Source organism: Condylura cristata, unplaced genomic scaffold (assembly GCF_000260355.1).
Source record: "Condylura cristata isolate star-nosed mole 26May11 unplaced genomic scaffold, ConCri1.0 scaffold00015, whole genome shotgun sequence".
NCBI lineage: Eukaryota > Metazoa > Chordata > Mammalia > Eulipotyphla > Talpidae > Condylura > Condylura cristata.
The window spans coordinates 33,504,759-33,528,635 of record NW_004567116.1 but is presented as its reverse complement, the minus strand read 5'-3'; the positions used below and the strand labels follow the sequence as shown (position 1 = coordinate 33,528,635).

The window sequence follows — 23,877 nt, the reverse complement described above, 5'->3', positions numbered from 1 at the left end:
CCTCCTCTGTGGAGTGAGAAACTAACTGTTGTCTGCATTCCTTTCAAACAGCCAGTTGTGCTAACAGCTATGAAGATGGAAAGACTTACCCCTACACCAGCCCTTCAGGGCACCTACAGGCCTGGTCCTCTCAGAGACACCAAGTGATGCCCTCCAGTTCCCACTGCTCACAATCCCCACAAAAGTCAGAGACCCATACAGTTTTGTTTCAGGTGTTTTATTAAGTGGGCCATATTGTAGCTGGTTTCTAAGTTGCAAAACAACATAAACTTAACAATAACAACATAGCCAGTTAGACTGTGACAAGCTTTTCCTTTCCTTAAAAAGAGAAAAGAAAAAGACTTAAAACGCACAATGGAGGGTTAAATAAATAATACATTAAAAAGAAAGAAAGAAAAACCTGTTAAAACATGCTTATGTTTACTTCTGTGCAATTGCCTGTGTGATTTTCTGCACGATGACACATCCCGGCATGTCTCCTTCCCAAATAATACTGACAAAAAAAGAAAAGATGTGAAACTGACTCATCATCAGTGCTTGTAGAGGCACTACTAAAAATCCCTTTGATTGGAGCTTGGGGCTTCCCGCTCAGCACACCTGTGTGTGGCCCATGAAAGCCAAATATCCATAATAATGTTAATATAGAAAACATTAGTTTAAAAACGATGTAGAATGGCCTCATTAACACGGCAGGAGGAGGAAGCAGAACTGCCCCACACACAGCGCTGCCGGCTCAGTCCAGGGAGGCCACAGGCTCCCAGCAAGGGCCAAGGCGAGGGAGGGCACCAGCTTTAAAATAAGCGGCACCAACCTCGTCTCCCTCTCCCTATCATTCTTTCACATGAAAGTGTGTAAAAAGCAAATCGGCAAATAAACTCTAAAATAGATTATTTATTCCAAAAATCCTCTAGTTTTCTTTTTACAATGAGTGTACATCTCTCCATCTCTGCACATAGGCCCTCTGGCAAGAAGGATCAGAGCTGCAGGGTGAGTCTCAGTCCTGATGCTAGCTGGTGCCGGGAAGTCAGATGTCAATGCCCTTCACAAGGGATGTTTCCAGCGTGATGTTGAACTCCTGCAATGTCTGCAGCACACGGATCAAAGAATTGACAAGTGTATGGTCTTTGATCAGCGCCACATCTTCATACATGTGTGCAGTGATGGGGCAGTCAGCCAGCAGGGCGATCCAGTGGTGTAGGAGGTGATCCCTGGCCGGGCAGGAACAATCCAGATGGGTCAGAAGAAAAAAGATGGTTAGTGGAAGGTTAAAAGGGAAACCTGCTTCCCATCACTCCTTGGACATACTCTGAAGTTCGAAAAGTTGATTGTTCCTCACACAGTTCTTTTCCCTCACCTAACAGAAACTGGCAGAGTTCCAGCATGGCTTTAAAAAAAGTCCCCACTTGGGGCTGCTCAGCCCCAAGGACATCCATCCAATCTGATCCAAACTGCCCTGTCATGTCACCAGACCTATTCCTCTATCCCTGCTTCTCTCTCCCTCTCTGGACAACCCCACCACTTATCAGACACCACTTTCTCACCTCAACAGCCAATTTCTTCCAGATCATCACTCCTCCCCACAGCTATCACCACCAGGAAGAAAGTCACAGTTAACACCTACAAAGCACTTAGCATGTGACAGGTACTGTTGCAAGAAATCTAACTTTCCTTACAACTGTATCATATGAGGTAGATGCTATTAGTGCTATTATTATTCCACTTGACAGATAAAGTAATTGAAGTACATGGAGATTATAGAGCTTGTCCATGATCCCACAGCTAAAACTGGCTATTCATTAAACCTTATGAATCTTATTCCAGAATTTCTTCCTGACCACACTATCAACTCCCCTCCACTGCCAAACAAACAAACTACTGCCTTAAGTTTATTTAGGTTTCATGTTCTTGCCTGACCTACCAGAATAGCCCCTAACAATCTTGCTTACTCTAATGCACTGAAATATCAAGTCAGTCCCATGATTAAATAAATCTGTTCTAAAAATGGAAGGACTTTTTCTCTGGTTCAGCTCCCCAAGTATCCAATCCTTCCATTTGTTTCCACTACTGTCCTTACCACATTAAGCCTGTCATTGCCTAACCCTTTGTACTTCCTCTAGGGCCTCTATGCTAGTTCTGTCTGTTTCAAATTCCCTCTGCTCTTCTACCCTTCCACTAAGACTCACTTCAAGTACCAGTGCCTGATACTCTGACTTTGCATTTTCAGCATAACATATTAATTGATAGTTCCGCTTTGGATTTCCACAACCCTCTGTCTTGTGCTATATTTAATTAGGGTGAATAAACTTCTATTTGACACTCTGCTTCAAATTTCAACAGTGGGGTGGCTTTATTCCTTCACACCAAAACGTGGTTCCTCCTCCAATTACACACAAACTCTCATCCCAACTCCATGGATCCCAACACATCTGCATGGTACTTGAAGGAAATTAAGGACCTCTAGGAAGCCCTCCGAGGGCTTACCTGTCCAGTCATGTCTAAATCATTAGCTACTCCCCACTCCTGCAACACACTAGGTCGCCAGCAAATCTCTAAGGCTGGCTGCAGTGCACTTGAAGCCATTCAGTCTGTATAGTACCTGGCTCCCAAGCACACCAGCATCTGAAACTTGCCATCCTTGCCAATGTTCCGGGGAGTATTGTTGATTGCAGTAACAAAGCGGCAGAAGTTCCGGGCTCTTGTATGCCAGTTTTCTTCAGGGACAACTTCATTCTGCTCTAAAGTCTCATAATAGGTTTGTGCTTTTTCTGTGAAGAGGAGAAAAGCTTGCCAATGTAAAAAATTTTCCAAACTCGCTTATCTCTGACTATCCTGCAGATCATTTACTATGGGTCTCTCCACATTGATGCAGTAACTTTATGAGAAAAACACAAATGTTCTGATGTCACTGAACATATTTCAAAACAGTCCTTATGTTCTCTACTACCCTTATGCTTTAAGTTTATTTATTTAGCCCTTCATTATAAAGATGGCCTTTTCTTAGTCTGAAGATTAAAAAAATAGAAAAAGAATGAAGTTTCCTGAATGAAAATTCTCCAAGTTGATACAACACAGAGCTTGGGCTCCATTGCTATGAACTAGCTTTTTATTTCTAAAGGAGAAAAAGAACTTATGACTAAGCCTGTACTATCCAGTAGACACCTAGAATTGCTCCAGTCTGATTCTCAGGTGATGAGGGATAAAGGTGGAAGGAAGGCTTCTGTCACTCCCTTCAAGAGAAGCCAGAACACACAAACAACAGATCTAATTTGAGAGTCACCTGATTCAGGCCCTTGAGATAAGCACCTACTTTATATTGATAAGTTCCCATGTCTCTGCATGCTTTTCCCACCCTCACATTCTCACCCAACTCACCCAGGAAATCCCAAATGAAGACATTTTTGAAGAGTCGGGGTGATTTAAACCCATGCTGGAAAGCCTGCTCCAGGGCCGAGACCAAGCCACACTCTCCACAAAGCAACAATGTCAGACTGCCTCGCTACATAAGGAAACAGGGGAGAAAGCCAACCTTAGTTTAGTCAAGCTGCCTCCCACCACTGCATCACCACACCTATAGCCCATAATTTGGGGCAGAAGGTGGAGGGAATAGGGGTCAGCAGAAAAAGATAAGCAGGGACCTTGCCTATTTCCCACCAGCAGGGCTCAGAGGAGTTCTTTCAGAGCTACTGAATGAAGAGATGATGGATGTGGGTCATATACACCAGTCCACACTAGGAGGACAAAGCCAGTGTTGCCAATGGTCCAGGAGACTTAAGTGTATCCAGAACAAAGCAGGAATACACACTGTTTGCCAGGGGCCAGGGGACATTGGTAAGTCATCAGTGTTTACAAAAAATAGGGCAATCCAAAGCAGAGGCACCAGAAGAAGGAATTTATTAAATCCCAGCATGTTAGGCTGTCCACAGCACATAGGCCTGGAACAAAGTCATCCTCGTCTATTTAATATGAGTGGCAAGGTAGGAAGGCTTACCTCTTTCTCAGGCTTATGGAAGTGTTTCACGATGCCATTGACTGCCTCCCCTATGGACTCCTGGATCTGTCCAGTGTTCAGCTCTAATAAAAATCAAGCAGACATCTCTAACCAATCATAATCAAGTGGACATCTCCAACTAATGAGAGGCTAACAGTGCTTGACTGACTAAACAGGAGGACACAAGGAAGGCCCATGAGAAAGGTAGAGAAGCTTTGACCCTGGGAAGGGTGATGGAGCTAACTGCTGAGCTAGCTCTTCTTAAAATCTTGTAGAAAAGGAAAATGAGTATCTTAGAGTTCTATCTCTAAGTGATACTGATTAAAGTTTATTTTAAATTTTACTCTAGAACTTCTGACAATCAAATGAGTGTCAACATCACTAAAAAGGCCAGGAATAAGGGACAAGAAGACCAAAAATCAGAGCCCTCTCCTTTCTAGCACAAAGGCTCCCTCTTATACAGCCCCCCTCTTAAGAGTACCTTACAGGCCTCTAAAGACAGTGCCAAATCCCTGTATGGATTCAAGAGAGGAGAGTGACAAATGCCTGTGGTTGCTTTGTTAGCAAAGATGATTCTTCAGTAAGCTGCACAGGCTGGAATCTTGGGTCCCCTTATCAGGGATCCAAAGATTCTGCGCACCCCACCCCCCAGGCTGGTTGACATGAGACCCTCCTCTCTCTTACTGGGCTTGTTGTTGGGTGAGATGGTAACAAGCCTCCGGATGACGCTGGGGGACTGCTGCAAGGGCGGTGTCCGGCATGGCCTCTCATCCACCTCGGGCTGGGATGTAAGCAGTTCCCCAACTAGAACCCGCTCTAGGCTTCCATCATCCATGCCTTTTCCCAACCACCGGCCACATGGGAACCTAAATGCCAGGAAAGAGTTTATCAGAACTGCCAGTTTTGCCACTGTCCTTCCTCTTGCTGCTCAGCAAGAGCAATCAATAAAGCTGTTCCCTAGCCTACTTATACCACTATGTCATCAGAAAGCCACACAGCAATCAACCTGAATACAGAAATACCATGTATCTTTACTTGGAAAATGCTACTTTCATTTCTTTTTAATGTGGGAGAGCAAAACAGGAAGTTGCCTTAGCCTATCATAACCTAATAAGTCTCCTACAGAACTCCTAATACCCAAGTATCAAGGTCTCTGGTGGTAAACCTTACCCCTCTATCTTAGTGCATCACTGAGGGAACACTTACTTGTAGGTATGTCCTGTGATCTCATTCCTGACCATCACATATTCCACCAGCCATTTGGCATACAGCCCCGAGTTATCATGGCCTATCTGCACAGTAGTGAGTTTCCCCAAGTTCTGGCACTGTGAAAGAACAGCGAAAGATGGGGTAGGTCAAGAAAAGAGAAGGAAGGAGCAGTACTTTGTGGAGGCACAGATCTGACTGGCTACCTGCAAGTTGGGCACTCAAAATGCGCAGGAATAGAGCTCATGCATGGTTCCACCTCTCTCCAGGGCTGGAAGACAGCATTGGAAAGTGCCCCCCTTTGGGGTGACCATGGCTAAGAAAGAAGATGCTGCTACCTGGAGGAAGACTAGGCCATGGGAGGAGAAGGCTTTGGAAGTGGGAAGGCCTGAGATTCTGGAAGTGGGGTTTCTGGGGACATGAATTCAGCAACTGAAACAATTCTCAGGACTTCTCAATACACCATGGACAGAGAGGTTTACAAATTCGGAGAGGAAAGTGCCTTCTAGGCAGAGATAATTTAGATAAGGCAGGCTTCCTCCCTCTGATCATTCAGGATAGGTCAGCTATGCTTATAATACTATATATTACTATACTTATAATACTGTAAGTAGCAAGGTCTCCGTGAAACCTTGAAGAAAGCTCCACAAAGTAGCTGCCTTCAATTCAGATTCCCACATAGTCTGGAGTTTTGATCCCAGAATAACACATACCTCAAAGGTCATCTCTAACACATTCCTGGGAATCTGCAGTATCTGTGTTTCACCTAGTTCTCCCGAGATGCAAATCCATGGATTGGCAGTGAACATGGAACCGCCCAGTTTCTTGCTTGGTACAATCAGGATGTGATATGGGATCACTATTCAGGAGATGGAATTGAGAAGAATCAGGAATTCCCTGCACACCTGATAGGGCCCTTTCCCCTCCAGGCGTGCGGGCATACCTGGATTAGCTAATAGTCCCTGTTTTACCTAATCTCCCCACCTCCAATCTCATTCCTCCCAGGGTTACCACCCAAACTGCAAAGATCCAACTGCAGGCTCAGGAGTTATGTAAACCTGTTCCTTAAAAATTACTTAAATCGGCCCTCCCTGGTGGCGCAGAGGGTTAAAAACAGCACTGAGAAGCTAAAGCCACTTCCGCATGAGTTCGATTCCCGCCTGCCCCCGAAGAGACCACATGGCATGGCAGACCTCTCCTGACCCGCCCGCTGCTCCCCTCAGCAGTGTACTTCTTCTATCTGCCTGTTCTGCTCCCCACTCTGTCTCTGGTGAAGCCTCTCACTGCCCCTGCACCTCTAGCCTGTACCCCAGTTCTGTATGCATAAATAAATAAATTTTTAAAAAAAATACTCAAATCTTGGGCCCTGCCTGGTGGTGCAGTGGGTTAAAGCACAGCACTAAAAAGCTTAAGCCACTTCCGCATGAGTTTGATCCCCACCTGCCCCGGAGGAGACCACATGGTGCGGCAGACCTCTACTGACCCGCCCACTGCTCCCCTCAGCAGTGTACTTCGTCAATATGCCTGTTCAGCTCCCCACTCTGTCTCTGGTGAATACTTTGACCCTCCGCATCTCTGGCCTGTACCCCAGTTCTGTATGAATAAATAAATCTTTTAAAAAAAAAATTCAAATCTTAACACTATATTAAACTGCTTCAGAGCACTTTTCAAATATCATCTTATGAATTCAAATGACAATTCTACAAGAAGCCACACAGGTGTTAACAATCCTTTTTCTGAGGCACTGAGGAAGAATTATCCCCTTCAGCATTTCTACATTTCAGTCCAGTGCTGCTTTTATGGGAGCCTAGAACCTTCATCTCTAAAAAGGAGGATTGGTGTCAGAAGAAACAGAAGTCCACAATGACGACACTACTGAACCACTGGCCAAACAAGCAGCAATGGGGCAAATGTGGAGATTACCCCTACCATTCAAAAAAAATGAGGTTCCAGGGTTTCCTTAAACCATACTGAACTGTTTTCCTAACTATGCAAATCAGGGAAACTGAGGCCCACTGCAGGAGTAGACTCTGCTCACAGACACATAAGGAGTTAAGGCAGAGAAGCCCAAACCCAAACCTCCCATTACCACCTGGAGTTTTTTCTGTTAGTTCATAAAACCTATTTTTCCTTGTAGGCTGGTCTGAAAATTTCTGTGATGCTGAGTGACTATCTTATTCCAAAATAGATACAGATGTGCAAGAGGGCAGTGAACTATACTACCCCACCCCATCCCACTCCAACTTCATGACCTTCGGTTTTTAGAGCAGTGTTTAGGACAACTGTGATAACAATGGTGGAAAGGACTGAGGTTCCAGATCAAAACAAGAATAACAAGGTTCAGAGGGGAAAAAAACTTCCAAGGAAGGCAAGTACACCCCACAAAATCAAAAGACAAAACATAACTAAAAACCTTTGCTGAAAGGGGAACAGTGCATTAGCCTCAGGCAGGCTCATGAAGACGAGAGCTGAGAAGACCAGCAGGAGCACAGGACTACTCACGGATAGTCGTGAAGACATTGGTGAAGCAAAAGTAATCAACGGCATTGAAAGAGAGGAGGTGATAGAGGAACTGCTCCTTTTCGTCATCACAGCGCAGGAAGGCATAGCGCTTGTATAACTTTCTGTAGAAGAGAAGGCAATATATCAATCCCCCAGTCAAAAGGAAGAATTATTCAGCCTTGAAGGAGATAGCTATAGGAAGAGTAGATGTCAAGCCTCAAGTTTTCTAGGGTCAACTAAAAAGAAACAAAAGCAGCCATTCTGGGGGCTGGAGGAAAGTGGCTTCAGTTACAGAGGGAACAACAAAAAACAAATTCTGTGTCCAAGGTAGAATATCAAGCATTAGAGGGTCATGGGTCCTTCCTAAACTGGAGGCTGGAATAAATGCCATCAGGGATAACACAGGCCCTGCAGGGTTCTAGCTAGGCCAAAGCCCCAGTGTTGTGTGTGTGGGGAGGGGGGGCCCCCCGGGGAGCATTAACAGTAGGAGGTCTCTGATCACCATTCACTCTAGAGCTAGTCTCAAAACCCTCAGCAAACCTGAGACCTATGGGTCAGAACATTGCTCTGAATGTGAATGCAGTCTCAGGATAGCTTTAAGAGCAAAAAGGGAATGATCCAATTAGGCAAAGGATTGCTGCCCAGATCATGTATCGCTTCTCAAAATTTCTTCACCTCTCCTCCCCACTGCTTACTTAAAGGTCAACTTCTTTGTCTGGCACAGCAGCCCTTCTGCAATTGTACAACAATGACACCTTCCCCAAGTAGAAGAGATGTAGAGAGCCAAATGCACAGCCCCCACACCCCACCCCCCCACCACAGAGAAATACAGAACAAAAGAGGCCACTGTCCTAGTTGCCAAGACTGCAATCACAGTAGCCAGAGAGGTATGGGATTTAGTAGACTTGAGGTTCTGCCTAAACAGACTTTTAAGTTATTTTCAACAAATAATTCACCAACCAAGGCCTACTCTCTAAAGATACTAGACAGGGAAACAACTGTCCTCAAATACAATCTAGGTAAATAAGTCAGTTCAAGGCCATAAGTATAAGACTGTCCATGAAATGCCAAATGAAGGCTCTCTCAGGGAATTTAAAGGGCTACAAGCTGCAATGGTCCCGAAAGGCTTTCTACAAGAGGGACCTGGAGGACAGCATGAATTTAGGCAGGCATTACAGGGTAAAAAAGCAGAGTATGTAGAAACCATTCTGGCTGGTGCTGAGGGTTCAGGGAAGTGAATGGTTAACAATGAGGCTGAAAAGTTAGGCTAGAGTCAAATGAAGGAAGGTCCTAAATGCTAAAGTTAAAGAATCGGCAATTTGCCTTGTAAATCAAATTGTTTACAATTTGCCCTTAAAGTAAAAGACACAAATAACTTCAGAAAATTTAAATTCAGTGCAGCCGAAGGATGAAGAGGGAATGAAGATGAAAATAAGACAGTGGTAGTAAGTGAAAGGTGGAGGCACAAAGAGCCTGAAATGTGTACATGGGAGGTAAAGCAAAGCTACAAGTCGAGCTGACTTCAAATTTTGAGCCTAAGGGAGGCATACAGGCATTACATTATATTACAGATATTACAAGAGAACAGTGGTGACATTAACAAAAATTTGAGAGAAAGGTAGTTATGGTGAAGACTCTGTGAATCTTGCTTGTTCTCTTTGAGCTAAGAGCCATTTTTGACTGGAAATAAGTGCAGAACTAGAACTCAGAAGAAATGTCAGAGTTAGTGCTTCAGATGTGAGAGTCATCTCAACTGTAACAGAATCCATGAGAAGAAAGAGAGATCTCTGAAAGGAGCAAGTGAGACAGTGAAAAGAACATGTGTGAGTGCAGAGAAAGTCAATATTCTGGAAAATGTAAGGGGAGAAAGAGAAGAGATGGTGGAGGGTCATGCAGTCATAGAAAGCGAGTTTCAAGGTAAAGGTGGCATTAGATAGAGCACTACCTGCAGAAAGGTCAAGGAGAAGAATTTGGGATCAATATATGAGAGTAACTAACTTATCCCCTTAAAATCATAGCTCATTAGCAGATACAAACTCAAAAGATGGCAGCAGCTCGACAGAGTCATCTTGGAGCCAACAGCTTTAGCCCTTGCTGCTCTGAAGCCTGAACCTGCTGACCAGAGAATTATTAGCTCCACTCTGGCTCTCATAAGAAAGTTGTTAATAATTATGAATATCCTAGAAATGTGGGTTCCCTTAACAAGATATCTAAAAATGGTGAAACTGGATTGATGGGGGTCCCAACATGTGGTGGATAATGATGCAATCACAGACTGAAGTGAATGAAAAAGGAAAAATTGTGGATAACAGATTTAAAACATTTTGCTGTGGTTCTGTAACTGCCTCTAGCTCTTTAGCCACAGAAAGGGTGAAAAAGAACAGTGGAGGAAGCCTTGATGACCAAAACCAGAAATTGCCAGAAAACTCTGCCTTCTTTCTATGAAATCACAGGAAGCATGCTGACTGAAAGTACAATCAAGACCACCCTGGCTGATTACAAATTAAAACAATAACCCAAGAAAGGAAAGGCAGAGAAGAAATGATCCTTTAGCAAAGCCCTCAGCAGATCTCTCTGCTATTTGCTCAGCTGCCATGCAATCACCACAGATTTACCAAAGCACCTCATACCACAGTAAGAGAGCTATGAAATGTACACATTTGCTGTTCACATTGTGGCACTGAGGTGAGCAAAATACGAGTTTTCGTTGTTCTGACCCTGTGGTTTTTCTCAGCCTACTTTTATGACCTTAACTCAATTCATACATATTTTAAATTGTGGGTCTAGCCTCAAAACTGAAATCAAAATGAAGTCTCAAGTTTTGATTGTCCATGAAATACATAGATATCAAATTTTTGCTGAGTCCATTTTGGGGAAGATTAGAATAGGATGCTTTGGTATGACAGAACCAGTAACTAACATAAAAGGCAGGTGTGTATATGTATAATAAATTTAAAAAATCTAAGACATTATTTAAAAAAAGAATTCATAATTCCATGGGCCCCATAAATATCAGACGCCTATGCTGCCTCCACCTTATTACCATCTCCAAGCTACAGTCTTGGGGGCAACCTGGGAATTCCAAAACTCAGTAACATTTTATCACAATATAATCCCCCCAAGGTGGCTTACCTCTTCCTGCACACAGCCAGGTACACATTTTGTGTGCAAAATTGATTATCTACTAGGTACTTAGCAACAGGCCAAGCATTAGGAAAGGTACATGATTCATGCTCTCAATGAAAAAGTTTAAATAAACAGCAAGCAAATAGATAATAATAATACAGTCCACCTACCGTGAAATAGGGATGAGCAAACATGTAACAAATGCTATGGCTACCGGGAAAAGGACCAGACCAAATCTCTAAGGAGTCTACCTCAAACTGCAAATAAATCTTTTGAGTAGGCCTTAAGAGAGTTTACCAAGTAGAAAGAGGAAAGGGACTAGGTCATATAGAAGAGTACAGACAATAAAGGGCTAAAGATATCGGAGACAAGTGAGGGATTTGACACAGCTGGAGCATTAAATTAAGTAGAAAGAAATAGGACAGGATGGAGAAAAAGGTAGGTTTGATGAAGTAACCCTTTCTCTTCCTACACACCATTTGAAATGCAATCTGTGACAGCCAAACTCTTATTTTCCAATCACTGGAGTACAATATGGGCCAAATATCAGGTGAGGGGTTACTAAATATTGAGTAAATTTTTAGTTTATATCCTCTAACAAGAATACAGGTTAAAGAAACCAAGATTAGGGCCCTCCCTGGTGGTGCAACGGGTTAAAGAGCAGCACTATGAAACTATCCGCAGCCACTGCAGCAGAATTTGATCCCCAGCCAGGGAACTGACCCACATGGCTCAGCAGACCTCTCCTGTCTTGCCCACTGCTCCCCTCAGTTGTGTTTTTCAGTACATATGCCTATCATGCTCCCCACTGTCTCTGTTCAGTCCTCTCCCCCCAACACCTCAAGCCTGTACCCCCAGTTCTTGTGTGCATAAATAAATAAATATCTAAAAAAAGAAACCAAGATTAGCTGCCTCACTAAGGCCTCTGACCTTTTGTTATTTCCTCTCACATCCCAGACTTACCCAGGATCCTGGATTTTATAAAGTTCTTATGCTTGACACCTTTTAATTACCTGTCTTCAGTTACCTCTCTATCCTGCTGACTTGTAGCCTCTTCTGACACACTGGTCCATAGGAATCACTATTGCTGTACCAGGCCTTGGTGCCCACAATTACAGGACATACAATTGTTCTCTTGAATCTCATTTGCAAGCACTTTTCTTTCAAATTTCAGGCTAACATATTTATTTAGTCTCTTTTAGTTGTCCTAATTTTCAAATTTTGTTTCTAACCCTTCTTGTCCCTACAGGAAATCAAATTAAGCACTGCTATCTTACAATCTCTCAAAGTGAGCTCTTTAACCTATCACAGTTTTAAATCTGTTTTTTTTTCCTTGTGGTCTATACTTACAATAAACTGTAAAAAAAATTATACTGTTACTCTGAATAAAAACTGATTCTGCAGTTTTAATTAACTGGTTTACACAAAATTTCCCAAGGTCCACTGCTCTGCTTTATCATCCTTGGGGAAGTCACATAATAAAGAATACAATAAGAAGATGCCAAAGAAGTGATAAAAAAAAGCAAAAAAAAAAAAAAAAAAACAACCAAAAGCCTTGCCCATGAAGAAAGACCCAAATATACTGTATGCAGGAAAAGACATATAGAGGTGCTAGTTTCAGACATCAAAAAGGATAGTTTTCTTTTCCCACCTGCTCTACCAGCTAGAGTACAGAAAGAAAGCACAGGATCTACAATCAAAAGAAAGAAACTGTAGGCTTAGTACAATTTATCTTAGTTAATCTCAAAGAGTATGGAAGCACTGGAATCCTTCCTTTCTCTCTCTGGGCAGAAAGTGTGGAAGGAAAGGACCTAGGTTCCAGAGAGGAACAGCAAAGACTTGGTTACATTGTACTAGTCATGGGCTCAGGTAAAAACAAAAGGTAAAAGGACAAGTTAATTCCTTTTAATTCTCCAATCTTCTTCCTCAGGACAGAAAAGAAACTGAGAAAATGTCCTATGCCCAAGTCACAAGTGTATAGCAAACACAGGAGGTAATTCAATGAAAAACTCATCCTTTTCACTTCCAGAAAGTCGTTTCTGGGCATATAAATTGAGAACAGATGAAGAAAGGAAGAACAGATGTATTCAAATTATTCTTCCACAGACAAAGAGAAAGAAAAGAGGAAGTACTGCAAAATCTCACATGAAATGTGATTTAGCTGAATATAGCAACAACAACATACTAAATACATCCCCTGTCCTCCCCTTCCCCAACCCTTCCCACCATTCCTGGAAGCCTGTTTCACAGGTGGTCTTACTTAGTAAGCTCATGGTCTGAGAGAAGCTGCTTCAGGTGTCTGGAAAGTAACTTTTTTTCCATAGACAGTCGCACCCATGCTCTGGCCTTTCCCACATCAGTCTTGATTTCCCCGATGTTTTGGATGTGCCTGAGGAAAGAATGGGAAAAGGGAAGTGGAAGGCAAGAGGGGAGATGAACTCACTACTAATACTTCCCCTCTAAATCAAAGGAGATCTTGTGAGGCAGCCCTATCCCAGCCTGGAAGGATTCATCTCTTTTGTTCTCCAAATTCTGGGCCTCCATGTGGCTTTACCATAAGGGAGAGGACTAGGAAGAGAAAGTACAAAAAAGCCAGGCTAACCCTATAGGCTTGAAAGACACCGTATAATTCTCTAAAAATATCAAGAAACCCAACTACATATCCAGCTCTACAAATGTAACATGAAGCACAAGATAAATGAGAAGAGCTTCCTGTTAACTAAGATGCTAGAGAAACCAAGTTACTGAGACCATAATCTTCAAAGTGCACATCTAAGCAGCAACTGAAAACAGGATCTTAAAGGCTATGACCCCAGGCTGACCTCATATCCTGAATAAGGGAGATCCTCAGGGGAGACATGACTGAGCTGGCATCAGATTTCCTTCGTTCTGAATCAAGAAGTATTCCTAGGACAAAAAAGTTTGTCATACACAAAGAGATCTGCATATCCAAAGAGCTAGCTATATTTCTTTACCTCAAATCACATTTCTATAGGAACAACTGGTTACTTTGGTAAAATTTTGATAGATTATTTCATTGGCATTTATTAAATACCTAATAGCATTAGATTTTATATCTTTAGGGATACTATCTCACTTAATTCCTATAATAACTTACAAGAAAGATATCTTCACTTAACAGAGAAGGAAACTCAAGTTCAGAGAGGTCAGCTTCTTTGCCTTGGTGACCAAGCAGCAAACTCAGGACTGAAATAGAGAGTTCTTGGTTCCTCAGCATAATCCATGGAAGCAGTGCTTCCACTTGGAGCTACTATTCATGCCCTGCTCCAGCCTTAAAATGAGTTACAAAAGAGCCAAGGGAATATGTCAAGTACATGTAAAATATAAGCTTAGGACCTATAGATACCTGTGTATCTTCATATGTCTAGCTCAGTATTTAGAATCACTACCTGAATGAGTTCTTCTCCAATACTGTAGAAACCGTCTTACCTGAGGTATTGAGGCTTCCTGAAGTGAGTTTTCTCTGTCGGTTTTCTTGATAATGTAGCAAGTGGGACCACAAGGCTGATTTCCCCTGGGGTCAGTACAAGAGAGAAATATCTATCAGTCTAGATTTTAGAGGCCAAGACATGCAGTGATGAGTCAGAGATAATTTGAACAAATTCATACAGATTTTTACTGAACAGTATCAGTATTATTTTTTATCTCAATGCACACCCAGATGCAATGCATATAAATATATCCCCTCTTTAAAGTCAAGAGAAATATAACAGAAAATGAAAGGTAACAGAAAAGGGAAATAGTCCCCCTCTGGAAATAGAAAGAATATGTCCAAAGAGAACTAGGAGAGGGGCCAGTAAATACAAAAGAAAATGTAAGTAAACAATCAACCTTCAAATGGCCTATTATTGGTTGAAGGTCAGCTTACATGCATGATAACTTTTGCACTGAAGAGCTGACACCCAGGCTATATTTCTATGACAGTTTCTGAATATTTTCTTTTCCAAAGATTTACTTTTACTTATGTGTTTAAGAACTGGGATGAGGCCCTCCCTGGTGGCGCAGCGGGTTAAAGCACTGCACTACAAAGCTTAAGCCACTTCAGCATGAGTTCAATTCCCGCCTGCCCTGGAGGAGTCCACATGGCGAGGCAGACCTCTCCTGACCCGCCCGCTGCTCCCCTCAGCAGTGTACTTCGTCGATCTGCCTGTTCTGCTCCCCACTCTGTCTCTGGTGAATCCTCTCACCCTCCGCATCTCTGGCCTGTACCCCAGTTCTATATGAATAAATAAAATCTTTAAAAAAAAAAAAAAAAAAAACAAATGGAATTTAAAAAAAAAAGAACTGGGATGAAGCCAGAGGTACAGGAGTTGAAAGGATCCACCTGAGACCGAGTGGAGAGCAAAACAGGAAGATTTACTGAAATACACTGCTGAGACCAGTGGGCGAGACAGGAGAGGTCTGCTGCACCCTGCCAGCAGCCCAAGACTCTCACGTTCAGCTGGTGACACTGACAGTGCTCCAAAAACAGGACTCAGAACAAACTGGAACGTCAACTGAAAAATCCTCATTATTTTGTACTGGAATGCATTGTTTCTGACCAAACAGTGCCTGCCTAATCAAAATGAAAGGAAAATCAGGCAGACTCCAGAAGAAATTCCCTATGCTTTCGGAATACTAGTAAAGTGAGGCTGCAAAGCCTCTAAGGACAGGTTCAGAACATCTGGTAACACAGAACTTTTTAATTTAGGAAGCGGCTCACTAACTCCTTAGAGTTTTAATGGTGAATATTAAAAAGTTCTGGGAGTGTATGTTTTACCAAAAAGCTAAAAAGAGCTCAACTATTGTGTCAAGTTTGCTTTAAAGAAAATGATAAAATATTATGTATATTCTCCTCATTTATTATAAGCAAAAGTAACAGAAATCTTTCACATGGAATCCATCCATTAACAGAGCCTATTTCATTTGGAAAAAAAAAAAAAAAGCCACAAACCTAGCGTAATAATAGCTATCAAGTGTTGCAGATCCCATATGCCAGTACTTATTTTATTACATCTAATTATTACAACCATCTCACAACCATGAGAATAGCACATATTAGAAAGACCTCTAAAGTGCTGGAGAAGATGCAGAGAAAGAGGAACCCTATTATACTGTTGGTGGGAATGCAAACTGGTGCAGCCATATAAGGGAAACAATCTTAATTTACCTTAAAAGAGGTATGCTACCCAAGAACATGAAACCATCGAAACAAAATACTAAATAGTGTTTACTGCAGCACAGTTTATAGTAACTAGGACATGAAAGTAGCCTAAATATTCACCAACAGGTGACTGGATCAAGAAAATACCGTATAGAATACTATTCGGCTATAAGAAAAGATGAAATGTAGCCATTTATAGCAAAGTGGAAGATGTTTGAGGGAACTGTGTGTAGTAAAGCAAGTCAGAATAACCAAGACAAACACTAGACATTTACATGGTGGGCAATCTGACAAAGTAAAATACTTGAAAAACTAGAGGACATTAATAAACGTCATGAGGACTCTGAAGTTAAGAAGGAGAGACTCTGAAATTAAACATGATGTAAGGGATGGTGATGGTGGAAAAAAATAATATTGCCAAAATTATACTACTGGGAATTATCATCCAAAGATGAAAAAATTAAGAAGGAAATAAGAAAAAGTTAAGAGACAATTAGATGTCTTTTATGTTTAATCAAAAATAGCAACAAAGTGCAATTTGCTTTCATAACAAACAGAAAAGTTAAACTCAGGGTGAGTCCAGTTAGTGATACATGGTTTAAAGACCACTGATGGCCAAAGAAACTGTTTCATATGCGCACACACTTCAAAGTGCCAAGACATGAGAAAGGAAAGGCAATTTTTTTTTTTTGAAACACAACCCTCAATGAGACGCCGTTTGCATACCGAACTAAGTGCAGAAACAATGCTGATGTAAATTTAATTTGTGAAATAAGGGTAAGCTTTGATGAGCTATGATGTTTGCTATTTAGAAATAGAAAACTTCTTTTAATTTTACATATTCATCTGAAGATTGACACAAATGATACAAGCTTTTAAAGAAAACTTGAAATTTGCTACTTTTCTCAGCAATAAAATAAATTTAATATTTAAAAATGTTTAACTACAACTGAGATGGAAAAAGGCACAAAATGATGTAAAAATAAACTATATTATTATTTTAAAAAGTTTAACTACATACATAATATCTCAATTTAAAAAACACTGAGGGCCCTCCCTGGTGGCGCAGCGGGTTAAAGCACAGCACTAAAAAACACTGAGATTTTAGAATAACAACCAAAAACATTTACTTAGAACCTACCAGATACCATGCTCTGACCTCAGCTCAATGTTTTGCATGAATTATCTTATCAGTTCGTCACAAGAATCCTATGGATATGGATACTTTTAATATTCCTTCATTCATATAAGGAAACAAGTTTAGAGAAGCTAGGTACCTTGCTCATTTGTATAAAATTAGTAGTGAATCAAATCTATTTGATTTAGTGTGACTTATATAATATATGCTCTTAAACACTATACTGTCACCCCAAAGCTAGCTGTCAACATGGAAAATATATTAACAGTTGACTGAAAGTAAGTTACAAAATATTAATGTATAGCACAATGCTGCTTGAATTTAAAAAAAAAGAAAAAACCTCGCTGAGATAATTCACATCACATCACTATAAAATTCACATAGAATATAAAATTTTGGTGCAAAAAAAATTCTGGTTTTTAGTATATTCAGAATTCTATAACCATCACCACTAATTTAAAAACATTTCATACACATAAAACACCTCCATACATATTAGCAGTAACTCCCTGCTCTTCTCTCCAGCTTCTTTTAATCTACTTTTTGTCTATGAATTTGCCTATTCTGGATATTTTATATAAATGGGATCATACTATATACACGGTCTTTTGGATTCTTTCACGTCTTTTGGATTCTTTCACTTAGTGTGCTTTTAACATCGTGTATCCACACTTGATTCCTTTTAACGCTGAATAATATTCCATTGTATGAATTTACTACATTTCACTTTTATCCATTCATCAGGTGTTAGGGTTGTTTGGCTATAGGAAAATGCTACTATGAATATCTGTGTACAAGTTTTTATGCAGAAATACGTTTCCATTTCTCTTGAGTACATGCCTAAAAGTATTGCTGGGTCATAACTGTAGATGTAGCATTTTAATTATTTTTTTAAAGATTTATTTATTTGTGCATACAGAACTAGGGTACAGGCCAGAGGCACAGGGGCGGTGAGAGGCTTCACCAGAGACAGAGTGGGGAGCAGAACAGGCAGATCTACGAAGTACACTGCTGAGGGGAGCAGCGAGCAGGTCAGAAGAGGTCTGCCTAGCCATGTGGATCTCCTCCGGGGCAGGTGGGAATTGAACTCATGCGGAAGTGGCTTTCGATTCTTAGTGCTGTGCTGTAACCGGCTGCGCCACCAGAGGGGGCCTGTAGATGTAACATTTTGAGGAACTGCCAGACTGTCTTCAATGCGGCTGTACCATTTTACATTCCTACCAGCAATGTATGAAAGATTCAATTTTTCCAGTATCTTATTAACACTTGTTACCATCTATCTTTTTTGTTTTGGTTATCCTACTGAGTGGAAAAGTATCTCATTGTGAGTCTGATGTATTTTTTAAATACATAGCTGCACATAGGTATATGTGCACAGCATGCACAGAAAAATGTTTTTGAAATACAGACAGGATAAACCTATCTGCACACCCCTAAAAACTGACTTAAAAAAGGGAGGTATCTACTGCTGTTTTGTTCACTAAGATATCTCAAGCGCTTACAAGACTAACTTGAACACTGTAGGCTATCTTTAAATATTTTCAGGCTATTTATATATATTTTTTATTTTTTCCTAAATAAAACTGCTTTTGAAAAATTTTCAATTTCTTTCTATTTTAAAAATGCATAATTGTAAAAGTTGTTCTATTTGACTAGCTATTCAAAGTGGACTATTTTGAAATAAGGAAATTTCCTGGGTGTTAAGTAGTAAAAGTCAAACTTACTCAACTTCCTGCAGTCTTCCTTTAGATGGTTAAACTCTCCACATATAAAACAAATGTTAATGACAGCCTTTTTCCAATGGGAGTAAAAAATTAGTGAAGGATGCTTAGAGGATGTTTGGTATTTCCTCAGCTCTCTTTTGTGTTCTCAGACTGGAGTTAGCTGCCAAACAAGATCTATCAGTTGCTGTTGTACTCTATTCGCAGGAAGTAATATAGCAATTTTATAATATCAGTCAAACACAGACTTATGAAGCTTATTTTTAAATAAAATAATCTGGATCACATTTATTCACTTATTTGTTCACTTAGCTATTTCAAGTTTTAATCTATAAGCACTGGGCACACACTTCAAAGGTATTGGCTGAAGGAGTATAGAAAGTCTGGTAAATGAAAACAGGAAGACTTTGCTCAGCAGGACAAGGTCACCTGTTTGACTTGTAGTCCATGACTCCAGATCCTTTCCAAGAGGTCACAAAGACTGGCAATCAAGGTGTTCTCTTCCACCCCTGTAATGTTCACCTCTCCGTGCCCTAGCTCCACAGCTTCTCGGCCCATCTTCTCCACCAGCATCCTCTTGGTCTTTAAGAAAAACACAGTAATCACTCCATGATCCCAGGCAAACCACTCCAGATTTATTTTTTGGCAATTGTGAGATAAAGAGAGATGAAATGAAACCCACTGGTCATACTCACATCTTAAATTCTCTGGTTCTCACTGTTTAACACACTTTATTAAACACACCTTCAAACATTTAATCCTAGAAATATACCTGAACTAGCTCTCAAGGGGATAAAAAATGAAAGAGGAATAATTTACTTGTAGGTAAAAATTTTCAAATGCTATAATAAAACAAAAAATAAATACAGGCTCTATAATAATAACATCAACTTTTATTACTAGATGTTAAATATTACTAGATGTATTAAATATTCCATTATTTCACTGAGAAAAATATTACTACTGTTTCAAATTTACTGATAAGGAAATTAAGGTCAGAAAATTTAAACTTTAAAAATCACACAGCAGGCCCTCCCTGGTGGCGCAGCAAGGTAAAGCACAGCACTGAGAAGCTTGAGCTACTTGAGCATGAGTTCGATTCCCGCCTGCCCCAGAGGTGACCATATGGCATGTCAGACCTTTCCTGACCCGCCCGCTGCTCCCTCAGCAGTGGAATACTTCCTCCGTCTGCCTGTTCTGCCCCCCGCTCTGTCTCTGGTGAATCCTCTCACCCTCCGCATCTCTTGCCTGTACTCCAGTTCTGTACGAATAAATAAATAAATCTTAAAAAAAAAAAATCACACAGCAAAGTAGCAGATTTGACCTTTGATCTAAATTTAAATCTGTCTAAACATTGAGTCCAAGTTTTTTTAAAAAAAAAAGATTTATTTATACATACAAGAACGGGGTATAAGACAATGGTGCAGTGGAGAGAAAGGATTCACCAAAGACAGAGTAGATAACAGAATGGACAGACTGACTGAAATATACTGCTATGGGGAACAGTGGGTGAGACAGGAGAGGTCTGTTTTGCTTTTGGGTCAGCTCCCTGGCTGGGGCTTGAACCTGTGCTGCATCGGCTGCAGTGGCTGCTGACAGCTTCATAGTACTGAGACTTTGAGACTTAACCCCCCCTGTGCCACCAGGAGGTGCTGAGTCCAAGTTCTTAAATAAGATTTAATCATGTTATAAATTTGTGACATACAAAAATCTAAAGAATGAGAGGTAAAAAAATCACTAATTCTACATTTCAGAAGCAGTAACTCTTAATACTTGACTATATTTCTTTTCAGTGTTACTATTTTTAATGTTTTTATTATGAAATATCACCTCATACATATAATATACATGTGGACACAGCATAATGATAACTAATATAATCTGTCAATATGTTTTTATACTATTATAACCATGATCTAGGATAAGAAATAAAGTACTAGCCATGTATATGCCTATGGAATACCCCATGTGCCCTCTCTAATCACCTTCCCACTGAAGAAGTGATCAATACCCTGGCTAGTACAATAAAATGAAAAAGCAAGGAAATAATTCCCACCTAAATTTGTATCCTTAAACAGTACAATTTGGTTTTCCCTATATGTTTTCTTTTATGATTTGCTTTTTCACTCAACTTTGTGAATCTCATCCATGTCTCTCTGGGTATGGCTTCTGTCAACTTCCACTGCTGTTATTACTCCAATATACAAATATACTACAATTTATTAACTCTTCTACTGACTAGTATCTAGTTTATTTCCAGTTTGGGGCTATTGCAAAGAAAGCTGTTGTGAACTTCTTGTATGTAACTGCTGGGTCATGATACAAAGCTTTCCTAAGGAAATATTCCCAGGAGATAAACAATAGATAACGCTTGCGATTTTCCAAAGTGTTCATACAATTTACACTTCCAGCAGTTTCAGAGCTCCTATTGCTCCAGATGATATAGTCAACACTTATTAATGTTAAAATGATTACTGTGTATCTCCAATTCCAAGTGCTACATTTTCCTACATATTAACACCTCTGAAATTTGCATGTAGCTCACAATCCTTATAGAACAAGAATGCATATAAGGAAGTTGTCCTTGCCTGGGCATGCATCTCAGAACTTGAGGATGTATGTCAATAAGTTTGGAAAGTAAAATCCCAGAGACAATAAAGGAGTCCTCTTTCAAGAGAGACTGCATCATTAATGTTCATAACGGCATAAAAGGCAATGTTGTGTGGGAAATCATGGATATGATCAATGACTCAAAGTACTAACTGTCAGAAGCTTTTTTAACAACGCCAGAAATCAAATATAGATATTGATACATCCATCTAACTTGTAACAGCAATAATGGATTCTACAAGAGAAAGCACATTTGATTTCATCCTATAAATCAGTGCCACTTAGAAACCAAAAATAAATAGGATATAGTTGAGACCAAGTTAGTTGGGTTGTCCTAAAAGATAAACACACTGACTTGGTTTCATGAAAAACTTTGTTTTTATAGAAAAGAAATGTAAGTAACTAAAACATTGAAAAATAAAATGTCTTAATTTAGCATCCTCACTTTTGAGTATATTTGCAAAAGAACTAAAATAAGGATCTCAAAGAGAGATCTGCACTCACTGCAGCATTACTCACTATAGCCAATATATGGACACAACCAAAATGTCTATTGACAGATGAATGGATAAGCAAAAAGCCGTAAATAAATACAATGAAACATTATTCTTTTTTAATTAAAAAAAAAAAAAAAGAAGAAGGAAACCCTGCCATTTGCAGTAACATGGAACCTGGAGGATATTTTGCTCATTAAGTCACAGAAGGACAAATCTCTGATTCCACTAATATGAAGTATCTAAAAGAGTCAAATTCATAAAAGCAGAGAATACACTGGGGGTTCCCAAGGGAGTGGAGAAAGAGAACAGAAATTGTTGCTTAATATATTTGCAGTTTCAATATGCAAGATGGTTAAATTCTAGAGATCTGTAGTACATATAATTAACAATATAACAATATGGGCTTTAACATATGGCAAGAGGTTACATCTGTCAGATACTCTTACCACAAAAAAAAACAAACAAAAAAGTACAAAAGAACACAGGAAATTTTAGGAAGTAATACCACCTTGATCATGATGACAGTATCATGAATGTATGTATATCCCCAGACTCATCAAAATGTATACATAAATATGTATAATTATTTGTAGCAATCATAGCTCGACAGTGCTTTTTGAAAAATGACTATCCTGTGAAAAATAGAGTGGTTCCCAGAGGGAATGGAGGGAAGAGGAAAAAAGGATAAGGTTAAGTAATGTAACAGAATATTGGCACTGGAGCTTTGATGGCGGGTGTAATAAGCAAGTGTACATGTGGATGTATGAAATTATAATATTAAATTTATCATTTTAGAAATGACTAAAAAAATCAACGAAATTTGAGGTGGAAAAAAAGTCTTTGTAGAATAGAGGAAAAAATTCCAATAAATGAAACTGAATAATACACACTTCAGCCAGGCATACAACAAATAAGCTTTCAGTAAATTCTAGTTTCTAGACATACTAGATGATTGCTACAAGATTAAAAGAGAAAGGCAAAAACATTTTCATATGTGTAAAATTAATCTGCTGAAGACAATTCAACTGCACTGATTTCAAGTAAACTGCATCTAAAGTCTAAAATTAAAAGTTTATTTCTCAGTTTTAAAGACTGTGTTAAGTTTACATCACGCAAAGAGTGCTTTCTCAATTACGGTATATCTTACTTAAAACAAATATGTCTAATTCCAAATTAACAGGATCTTAAAATTAGTGCCATCGAAAAAGAGTGGTCAAGGGCTGCCATGGGAAATAGCACATACACAGAGGCACCCACAGCTCACCTTATTACGGCATTCCTTCAGAAGACCCTCTACAAACTTCCAATTAGTTTGGGCAATCACTGATGGGGAGAGGTTGGACAGTTTGGGTTGGCGGATAGTGCTGCCCATGCTCCTGGCTTCCTGGATGTACTTCTGCAACAAACAGAAACATCGGTGTCCATGCACACAAACCACAGGTGACCAGTACTAATGGGTGCCTGAAGAGGGCACTATCACCTCATGCTCTCAGACTTCCTCTTTCCTAGACTCAAAGTTGAAAGCGGTTTAAAATGCAACTCTTATATTAAAGGGAAAAAATGAGATAATGTGATGAATTCTGTTTTCTTTATGATGAAAAGCACGCCATAAGAAGAAAGGTCCTATAATTACCTGTTTTAAAGATACAGGAGGTAAAGAATACATGGCTAGATGTATAGTTCAGTGTATAAACACACTGAAATAGCAGGGAACTACTGATGGAGAAAATTAATTTTCCCTACCGAACTGGGAGGAATGTAATTCCTTTGCCCATATCAAAAACTTCTACCCATTTTAATAGGGTGGTCCCAGGGTAAGGGTAGGTTCCTGGTTCCCTGCCCCACCCAAAAAATCGTGGAGCTGACAGATAGGAGAAGCAGAAGTGGAGGGAGAGAGGGAAGGAAGGTAAGGAAGGTAAGGAAGG

The 23,877-nt window shown here is 40.1% G+C and overlaps 1 protein-coding gene and 1 pseudogene across 1 annotated transcript in view; one reads left to right on the top strand and one right to left on the bottom strand.

Moving 5' to 3' along the window:
* Nucleotides 1-201: 201 nt before the first annotated feature.
* The window catches only part of DENND5A (DENN/MADD domain containing 5A), a gene marked incomplete at its 5' end in the record, with an annotated part of 78,821 nt that continues 55,145 nt past the window's right edge, over nt 202-23,877 (bottom strand). Inside the window, 13 exons of the mRNA XM_012725198.1 lie at nt 202-1,208; nt 2,597-2,765; nt 3,373-3,496; nt 3,989-4,071; nt 4,673-4,854; nt 5,195-5,313; nt 5,908-6,053; nt 7,697-7,818; nt 13,083-13,211; nt 13,645-13,729; nt 14,273-14,357; nt 19,275-19,427; nt 23,217-23,348. Coding sequence (XP_012580652.1) covers nt 1,025-1,208; nt 2,597-2,765; nt 3,373-3,496; nt 3,989-4,071; nt 4,673-4,854; nt 5,195-5,313; nt 5,908-6,053; nt 7,697-7,818; nt 13,083-13,211; nt 13,645-13,729; nt 14,273-14,357; nt 19,275-19,427; nt 23,217-23,348 — 1,713 coding nt within the window. The remainder of the gene's footprint in view (nt 1,209-2,596; nt 2,766-3,372; nt 3,497-3,988; nt 4,072-4,672; nt 4,855-5,194; nt 5,314-5,907; nt 6,054-7,696; nt 7,819-13,082; nt 13,212-13,644; nt 13,730-14,272; nt 14,358-19,274; nt 19,428-23,216; nt 23,349-23,877) is intronic.
* Nucleotides 8,768-10,241, top strand: LOC105853637 (annotated as a pseudogene).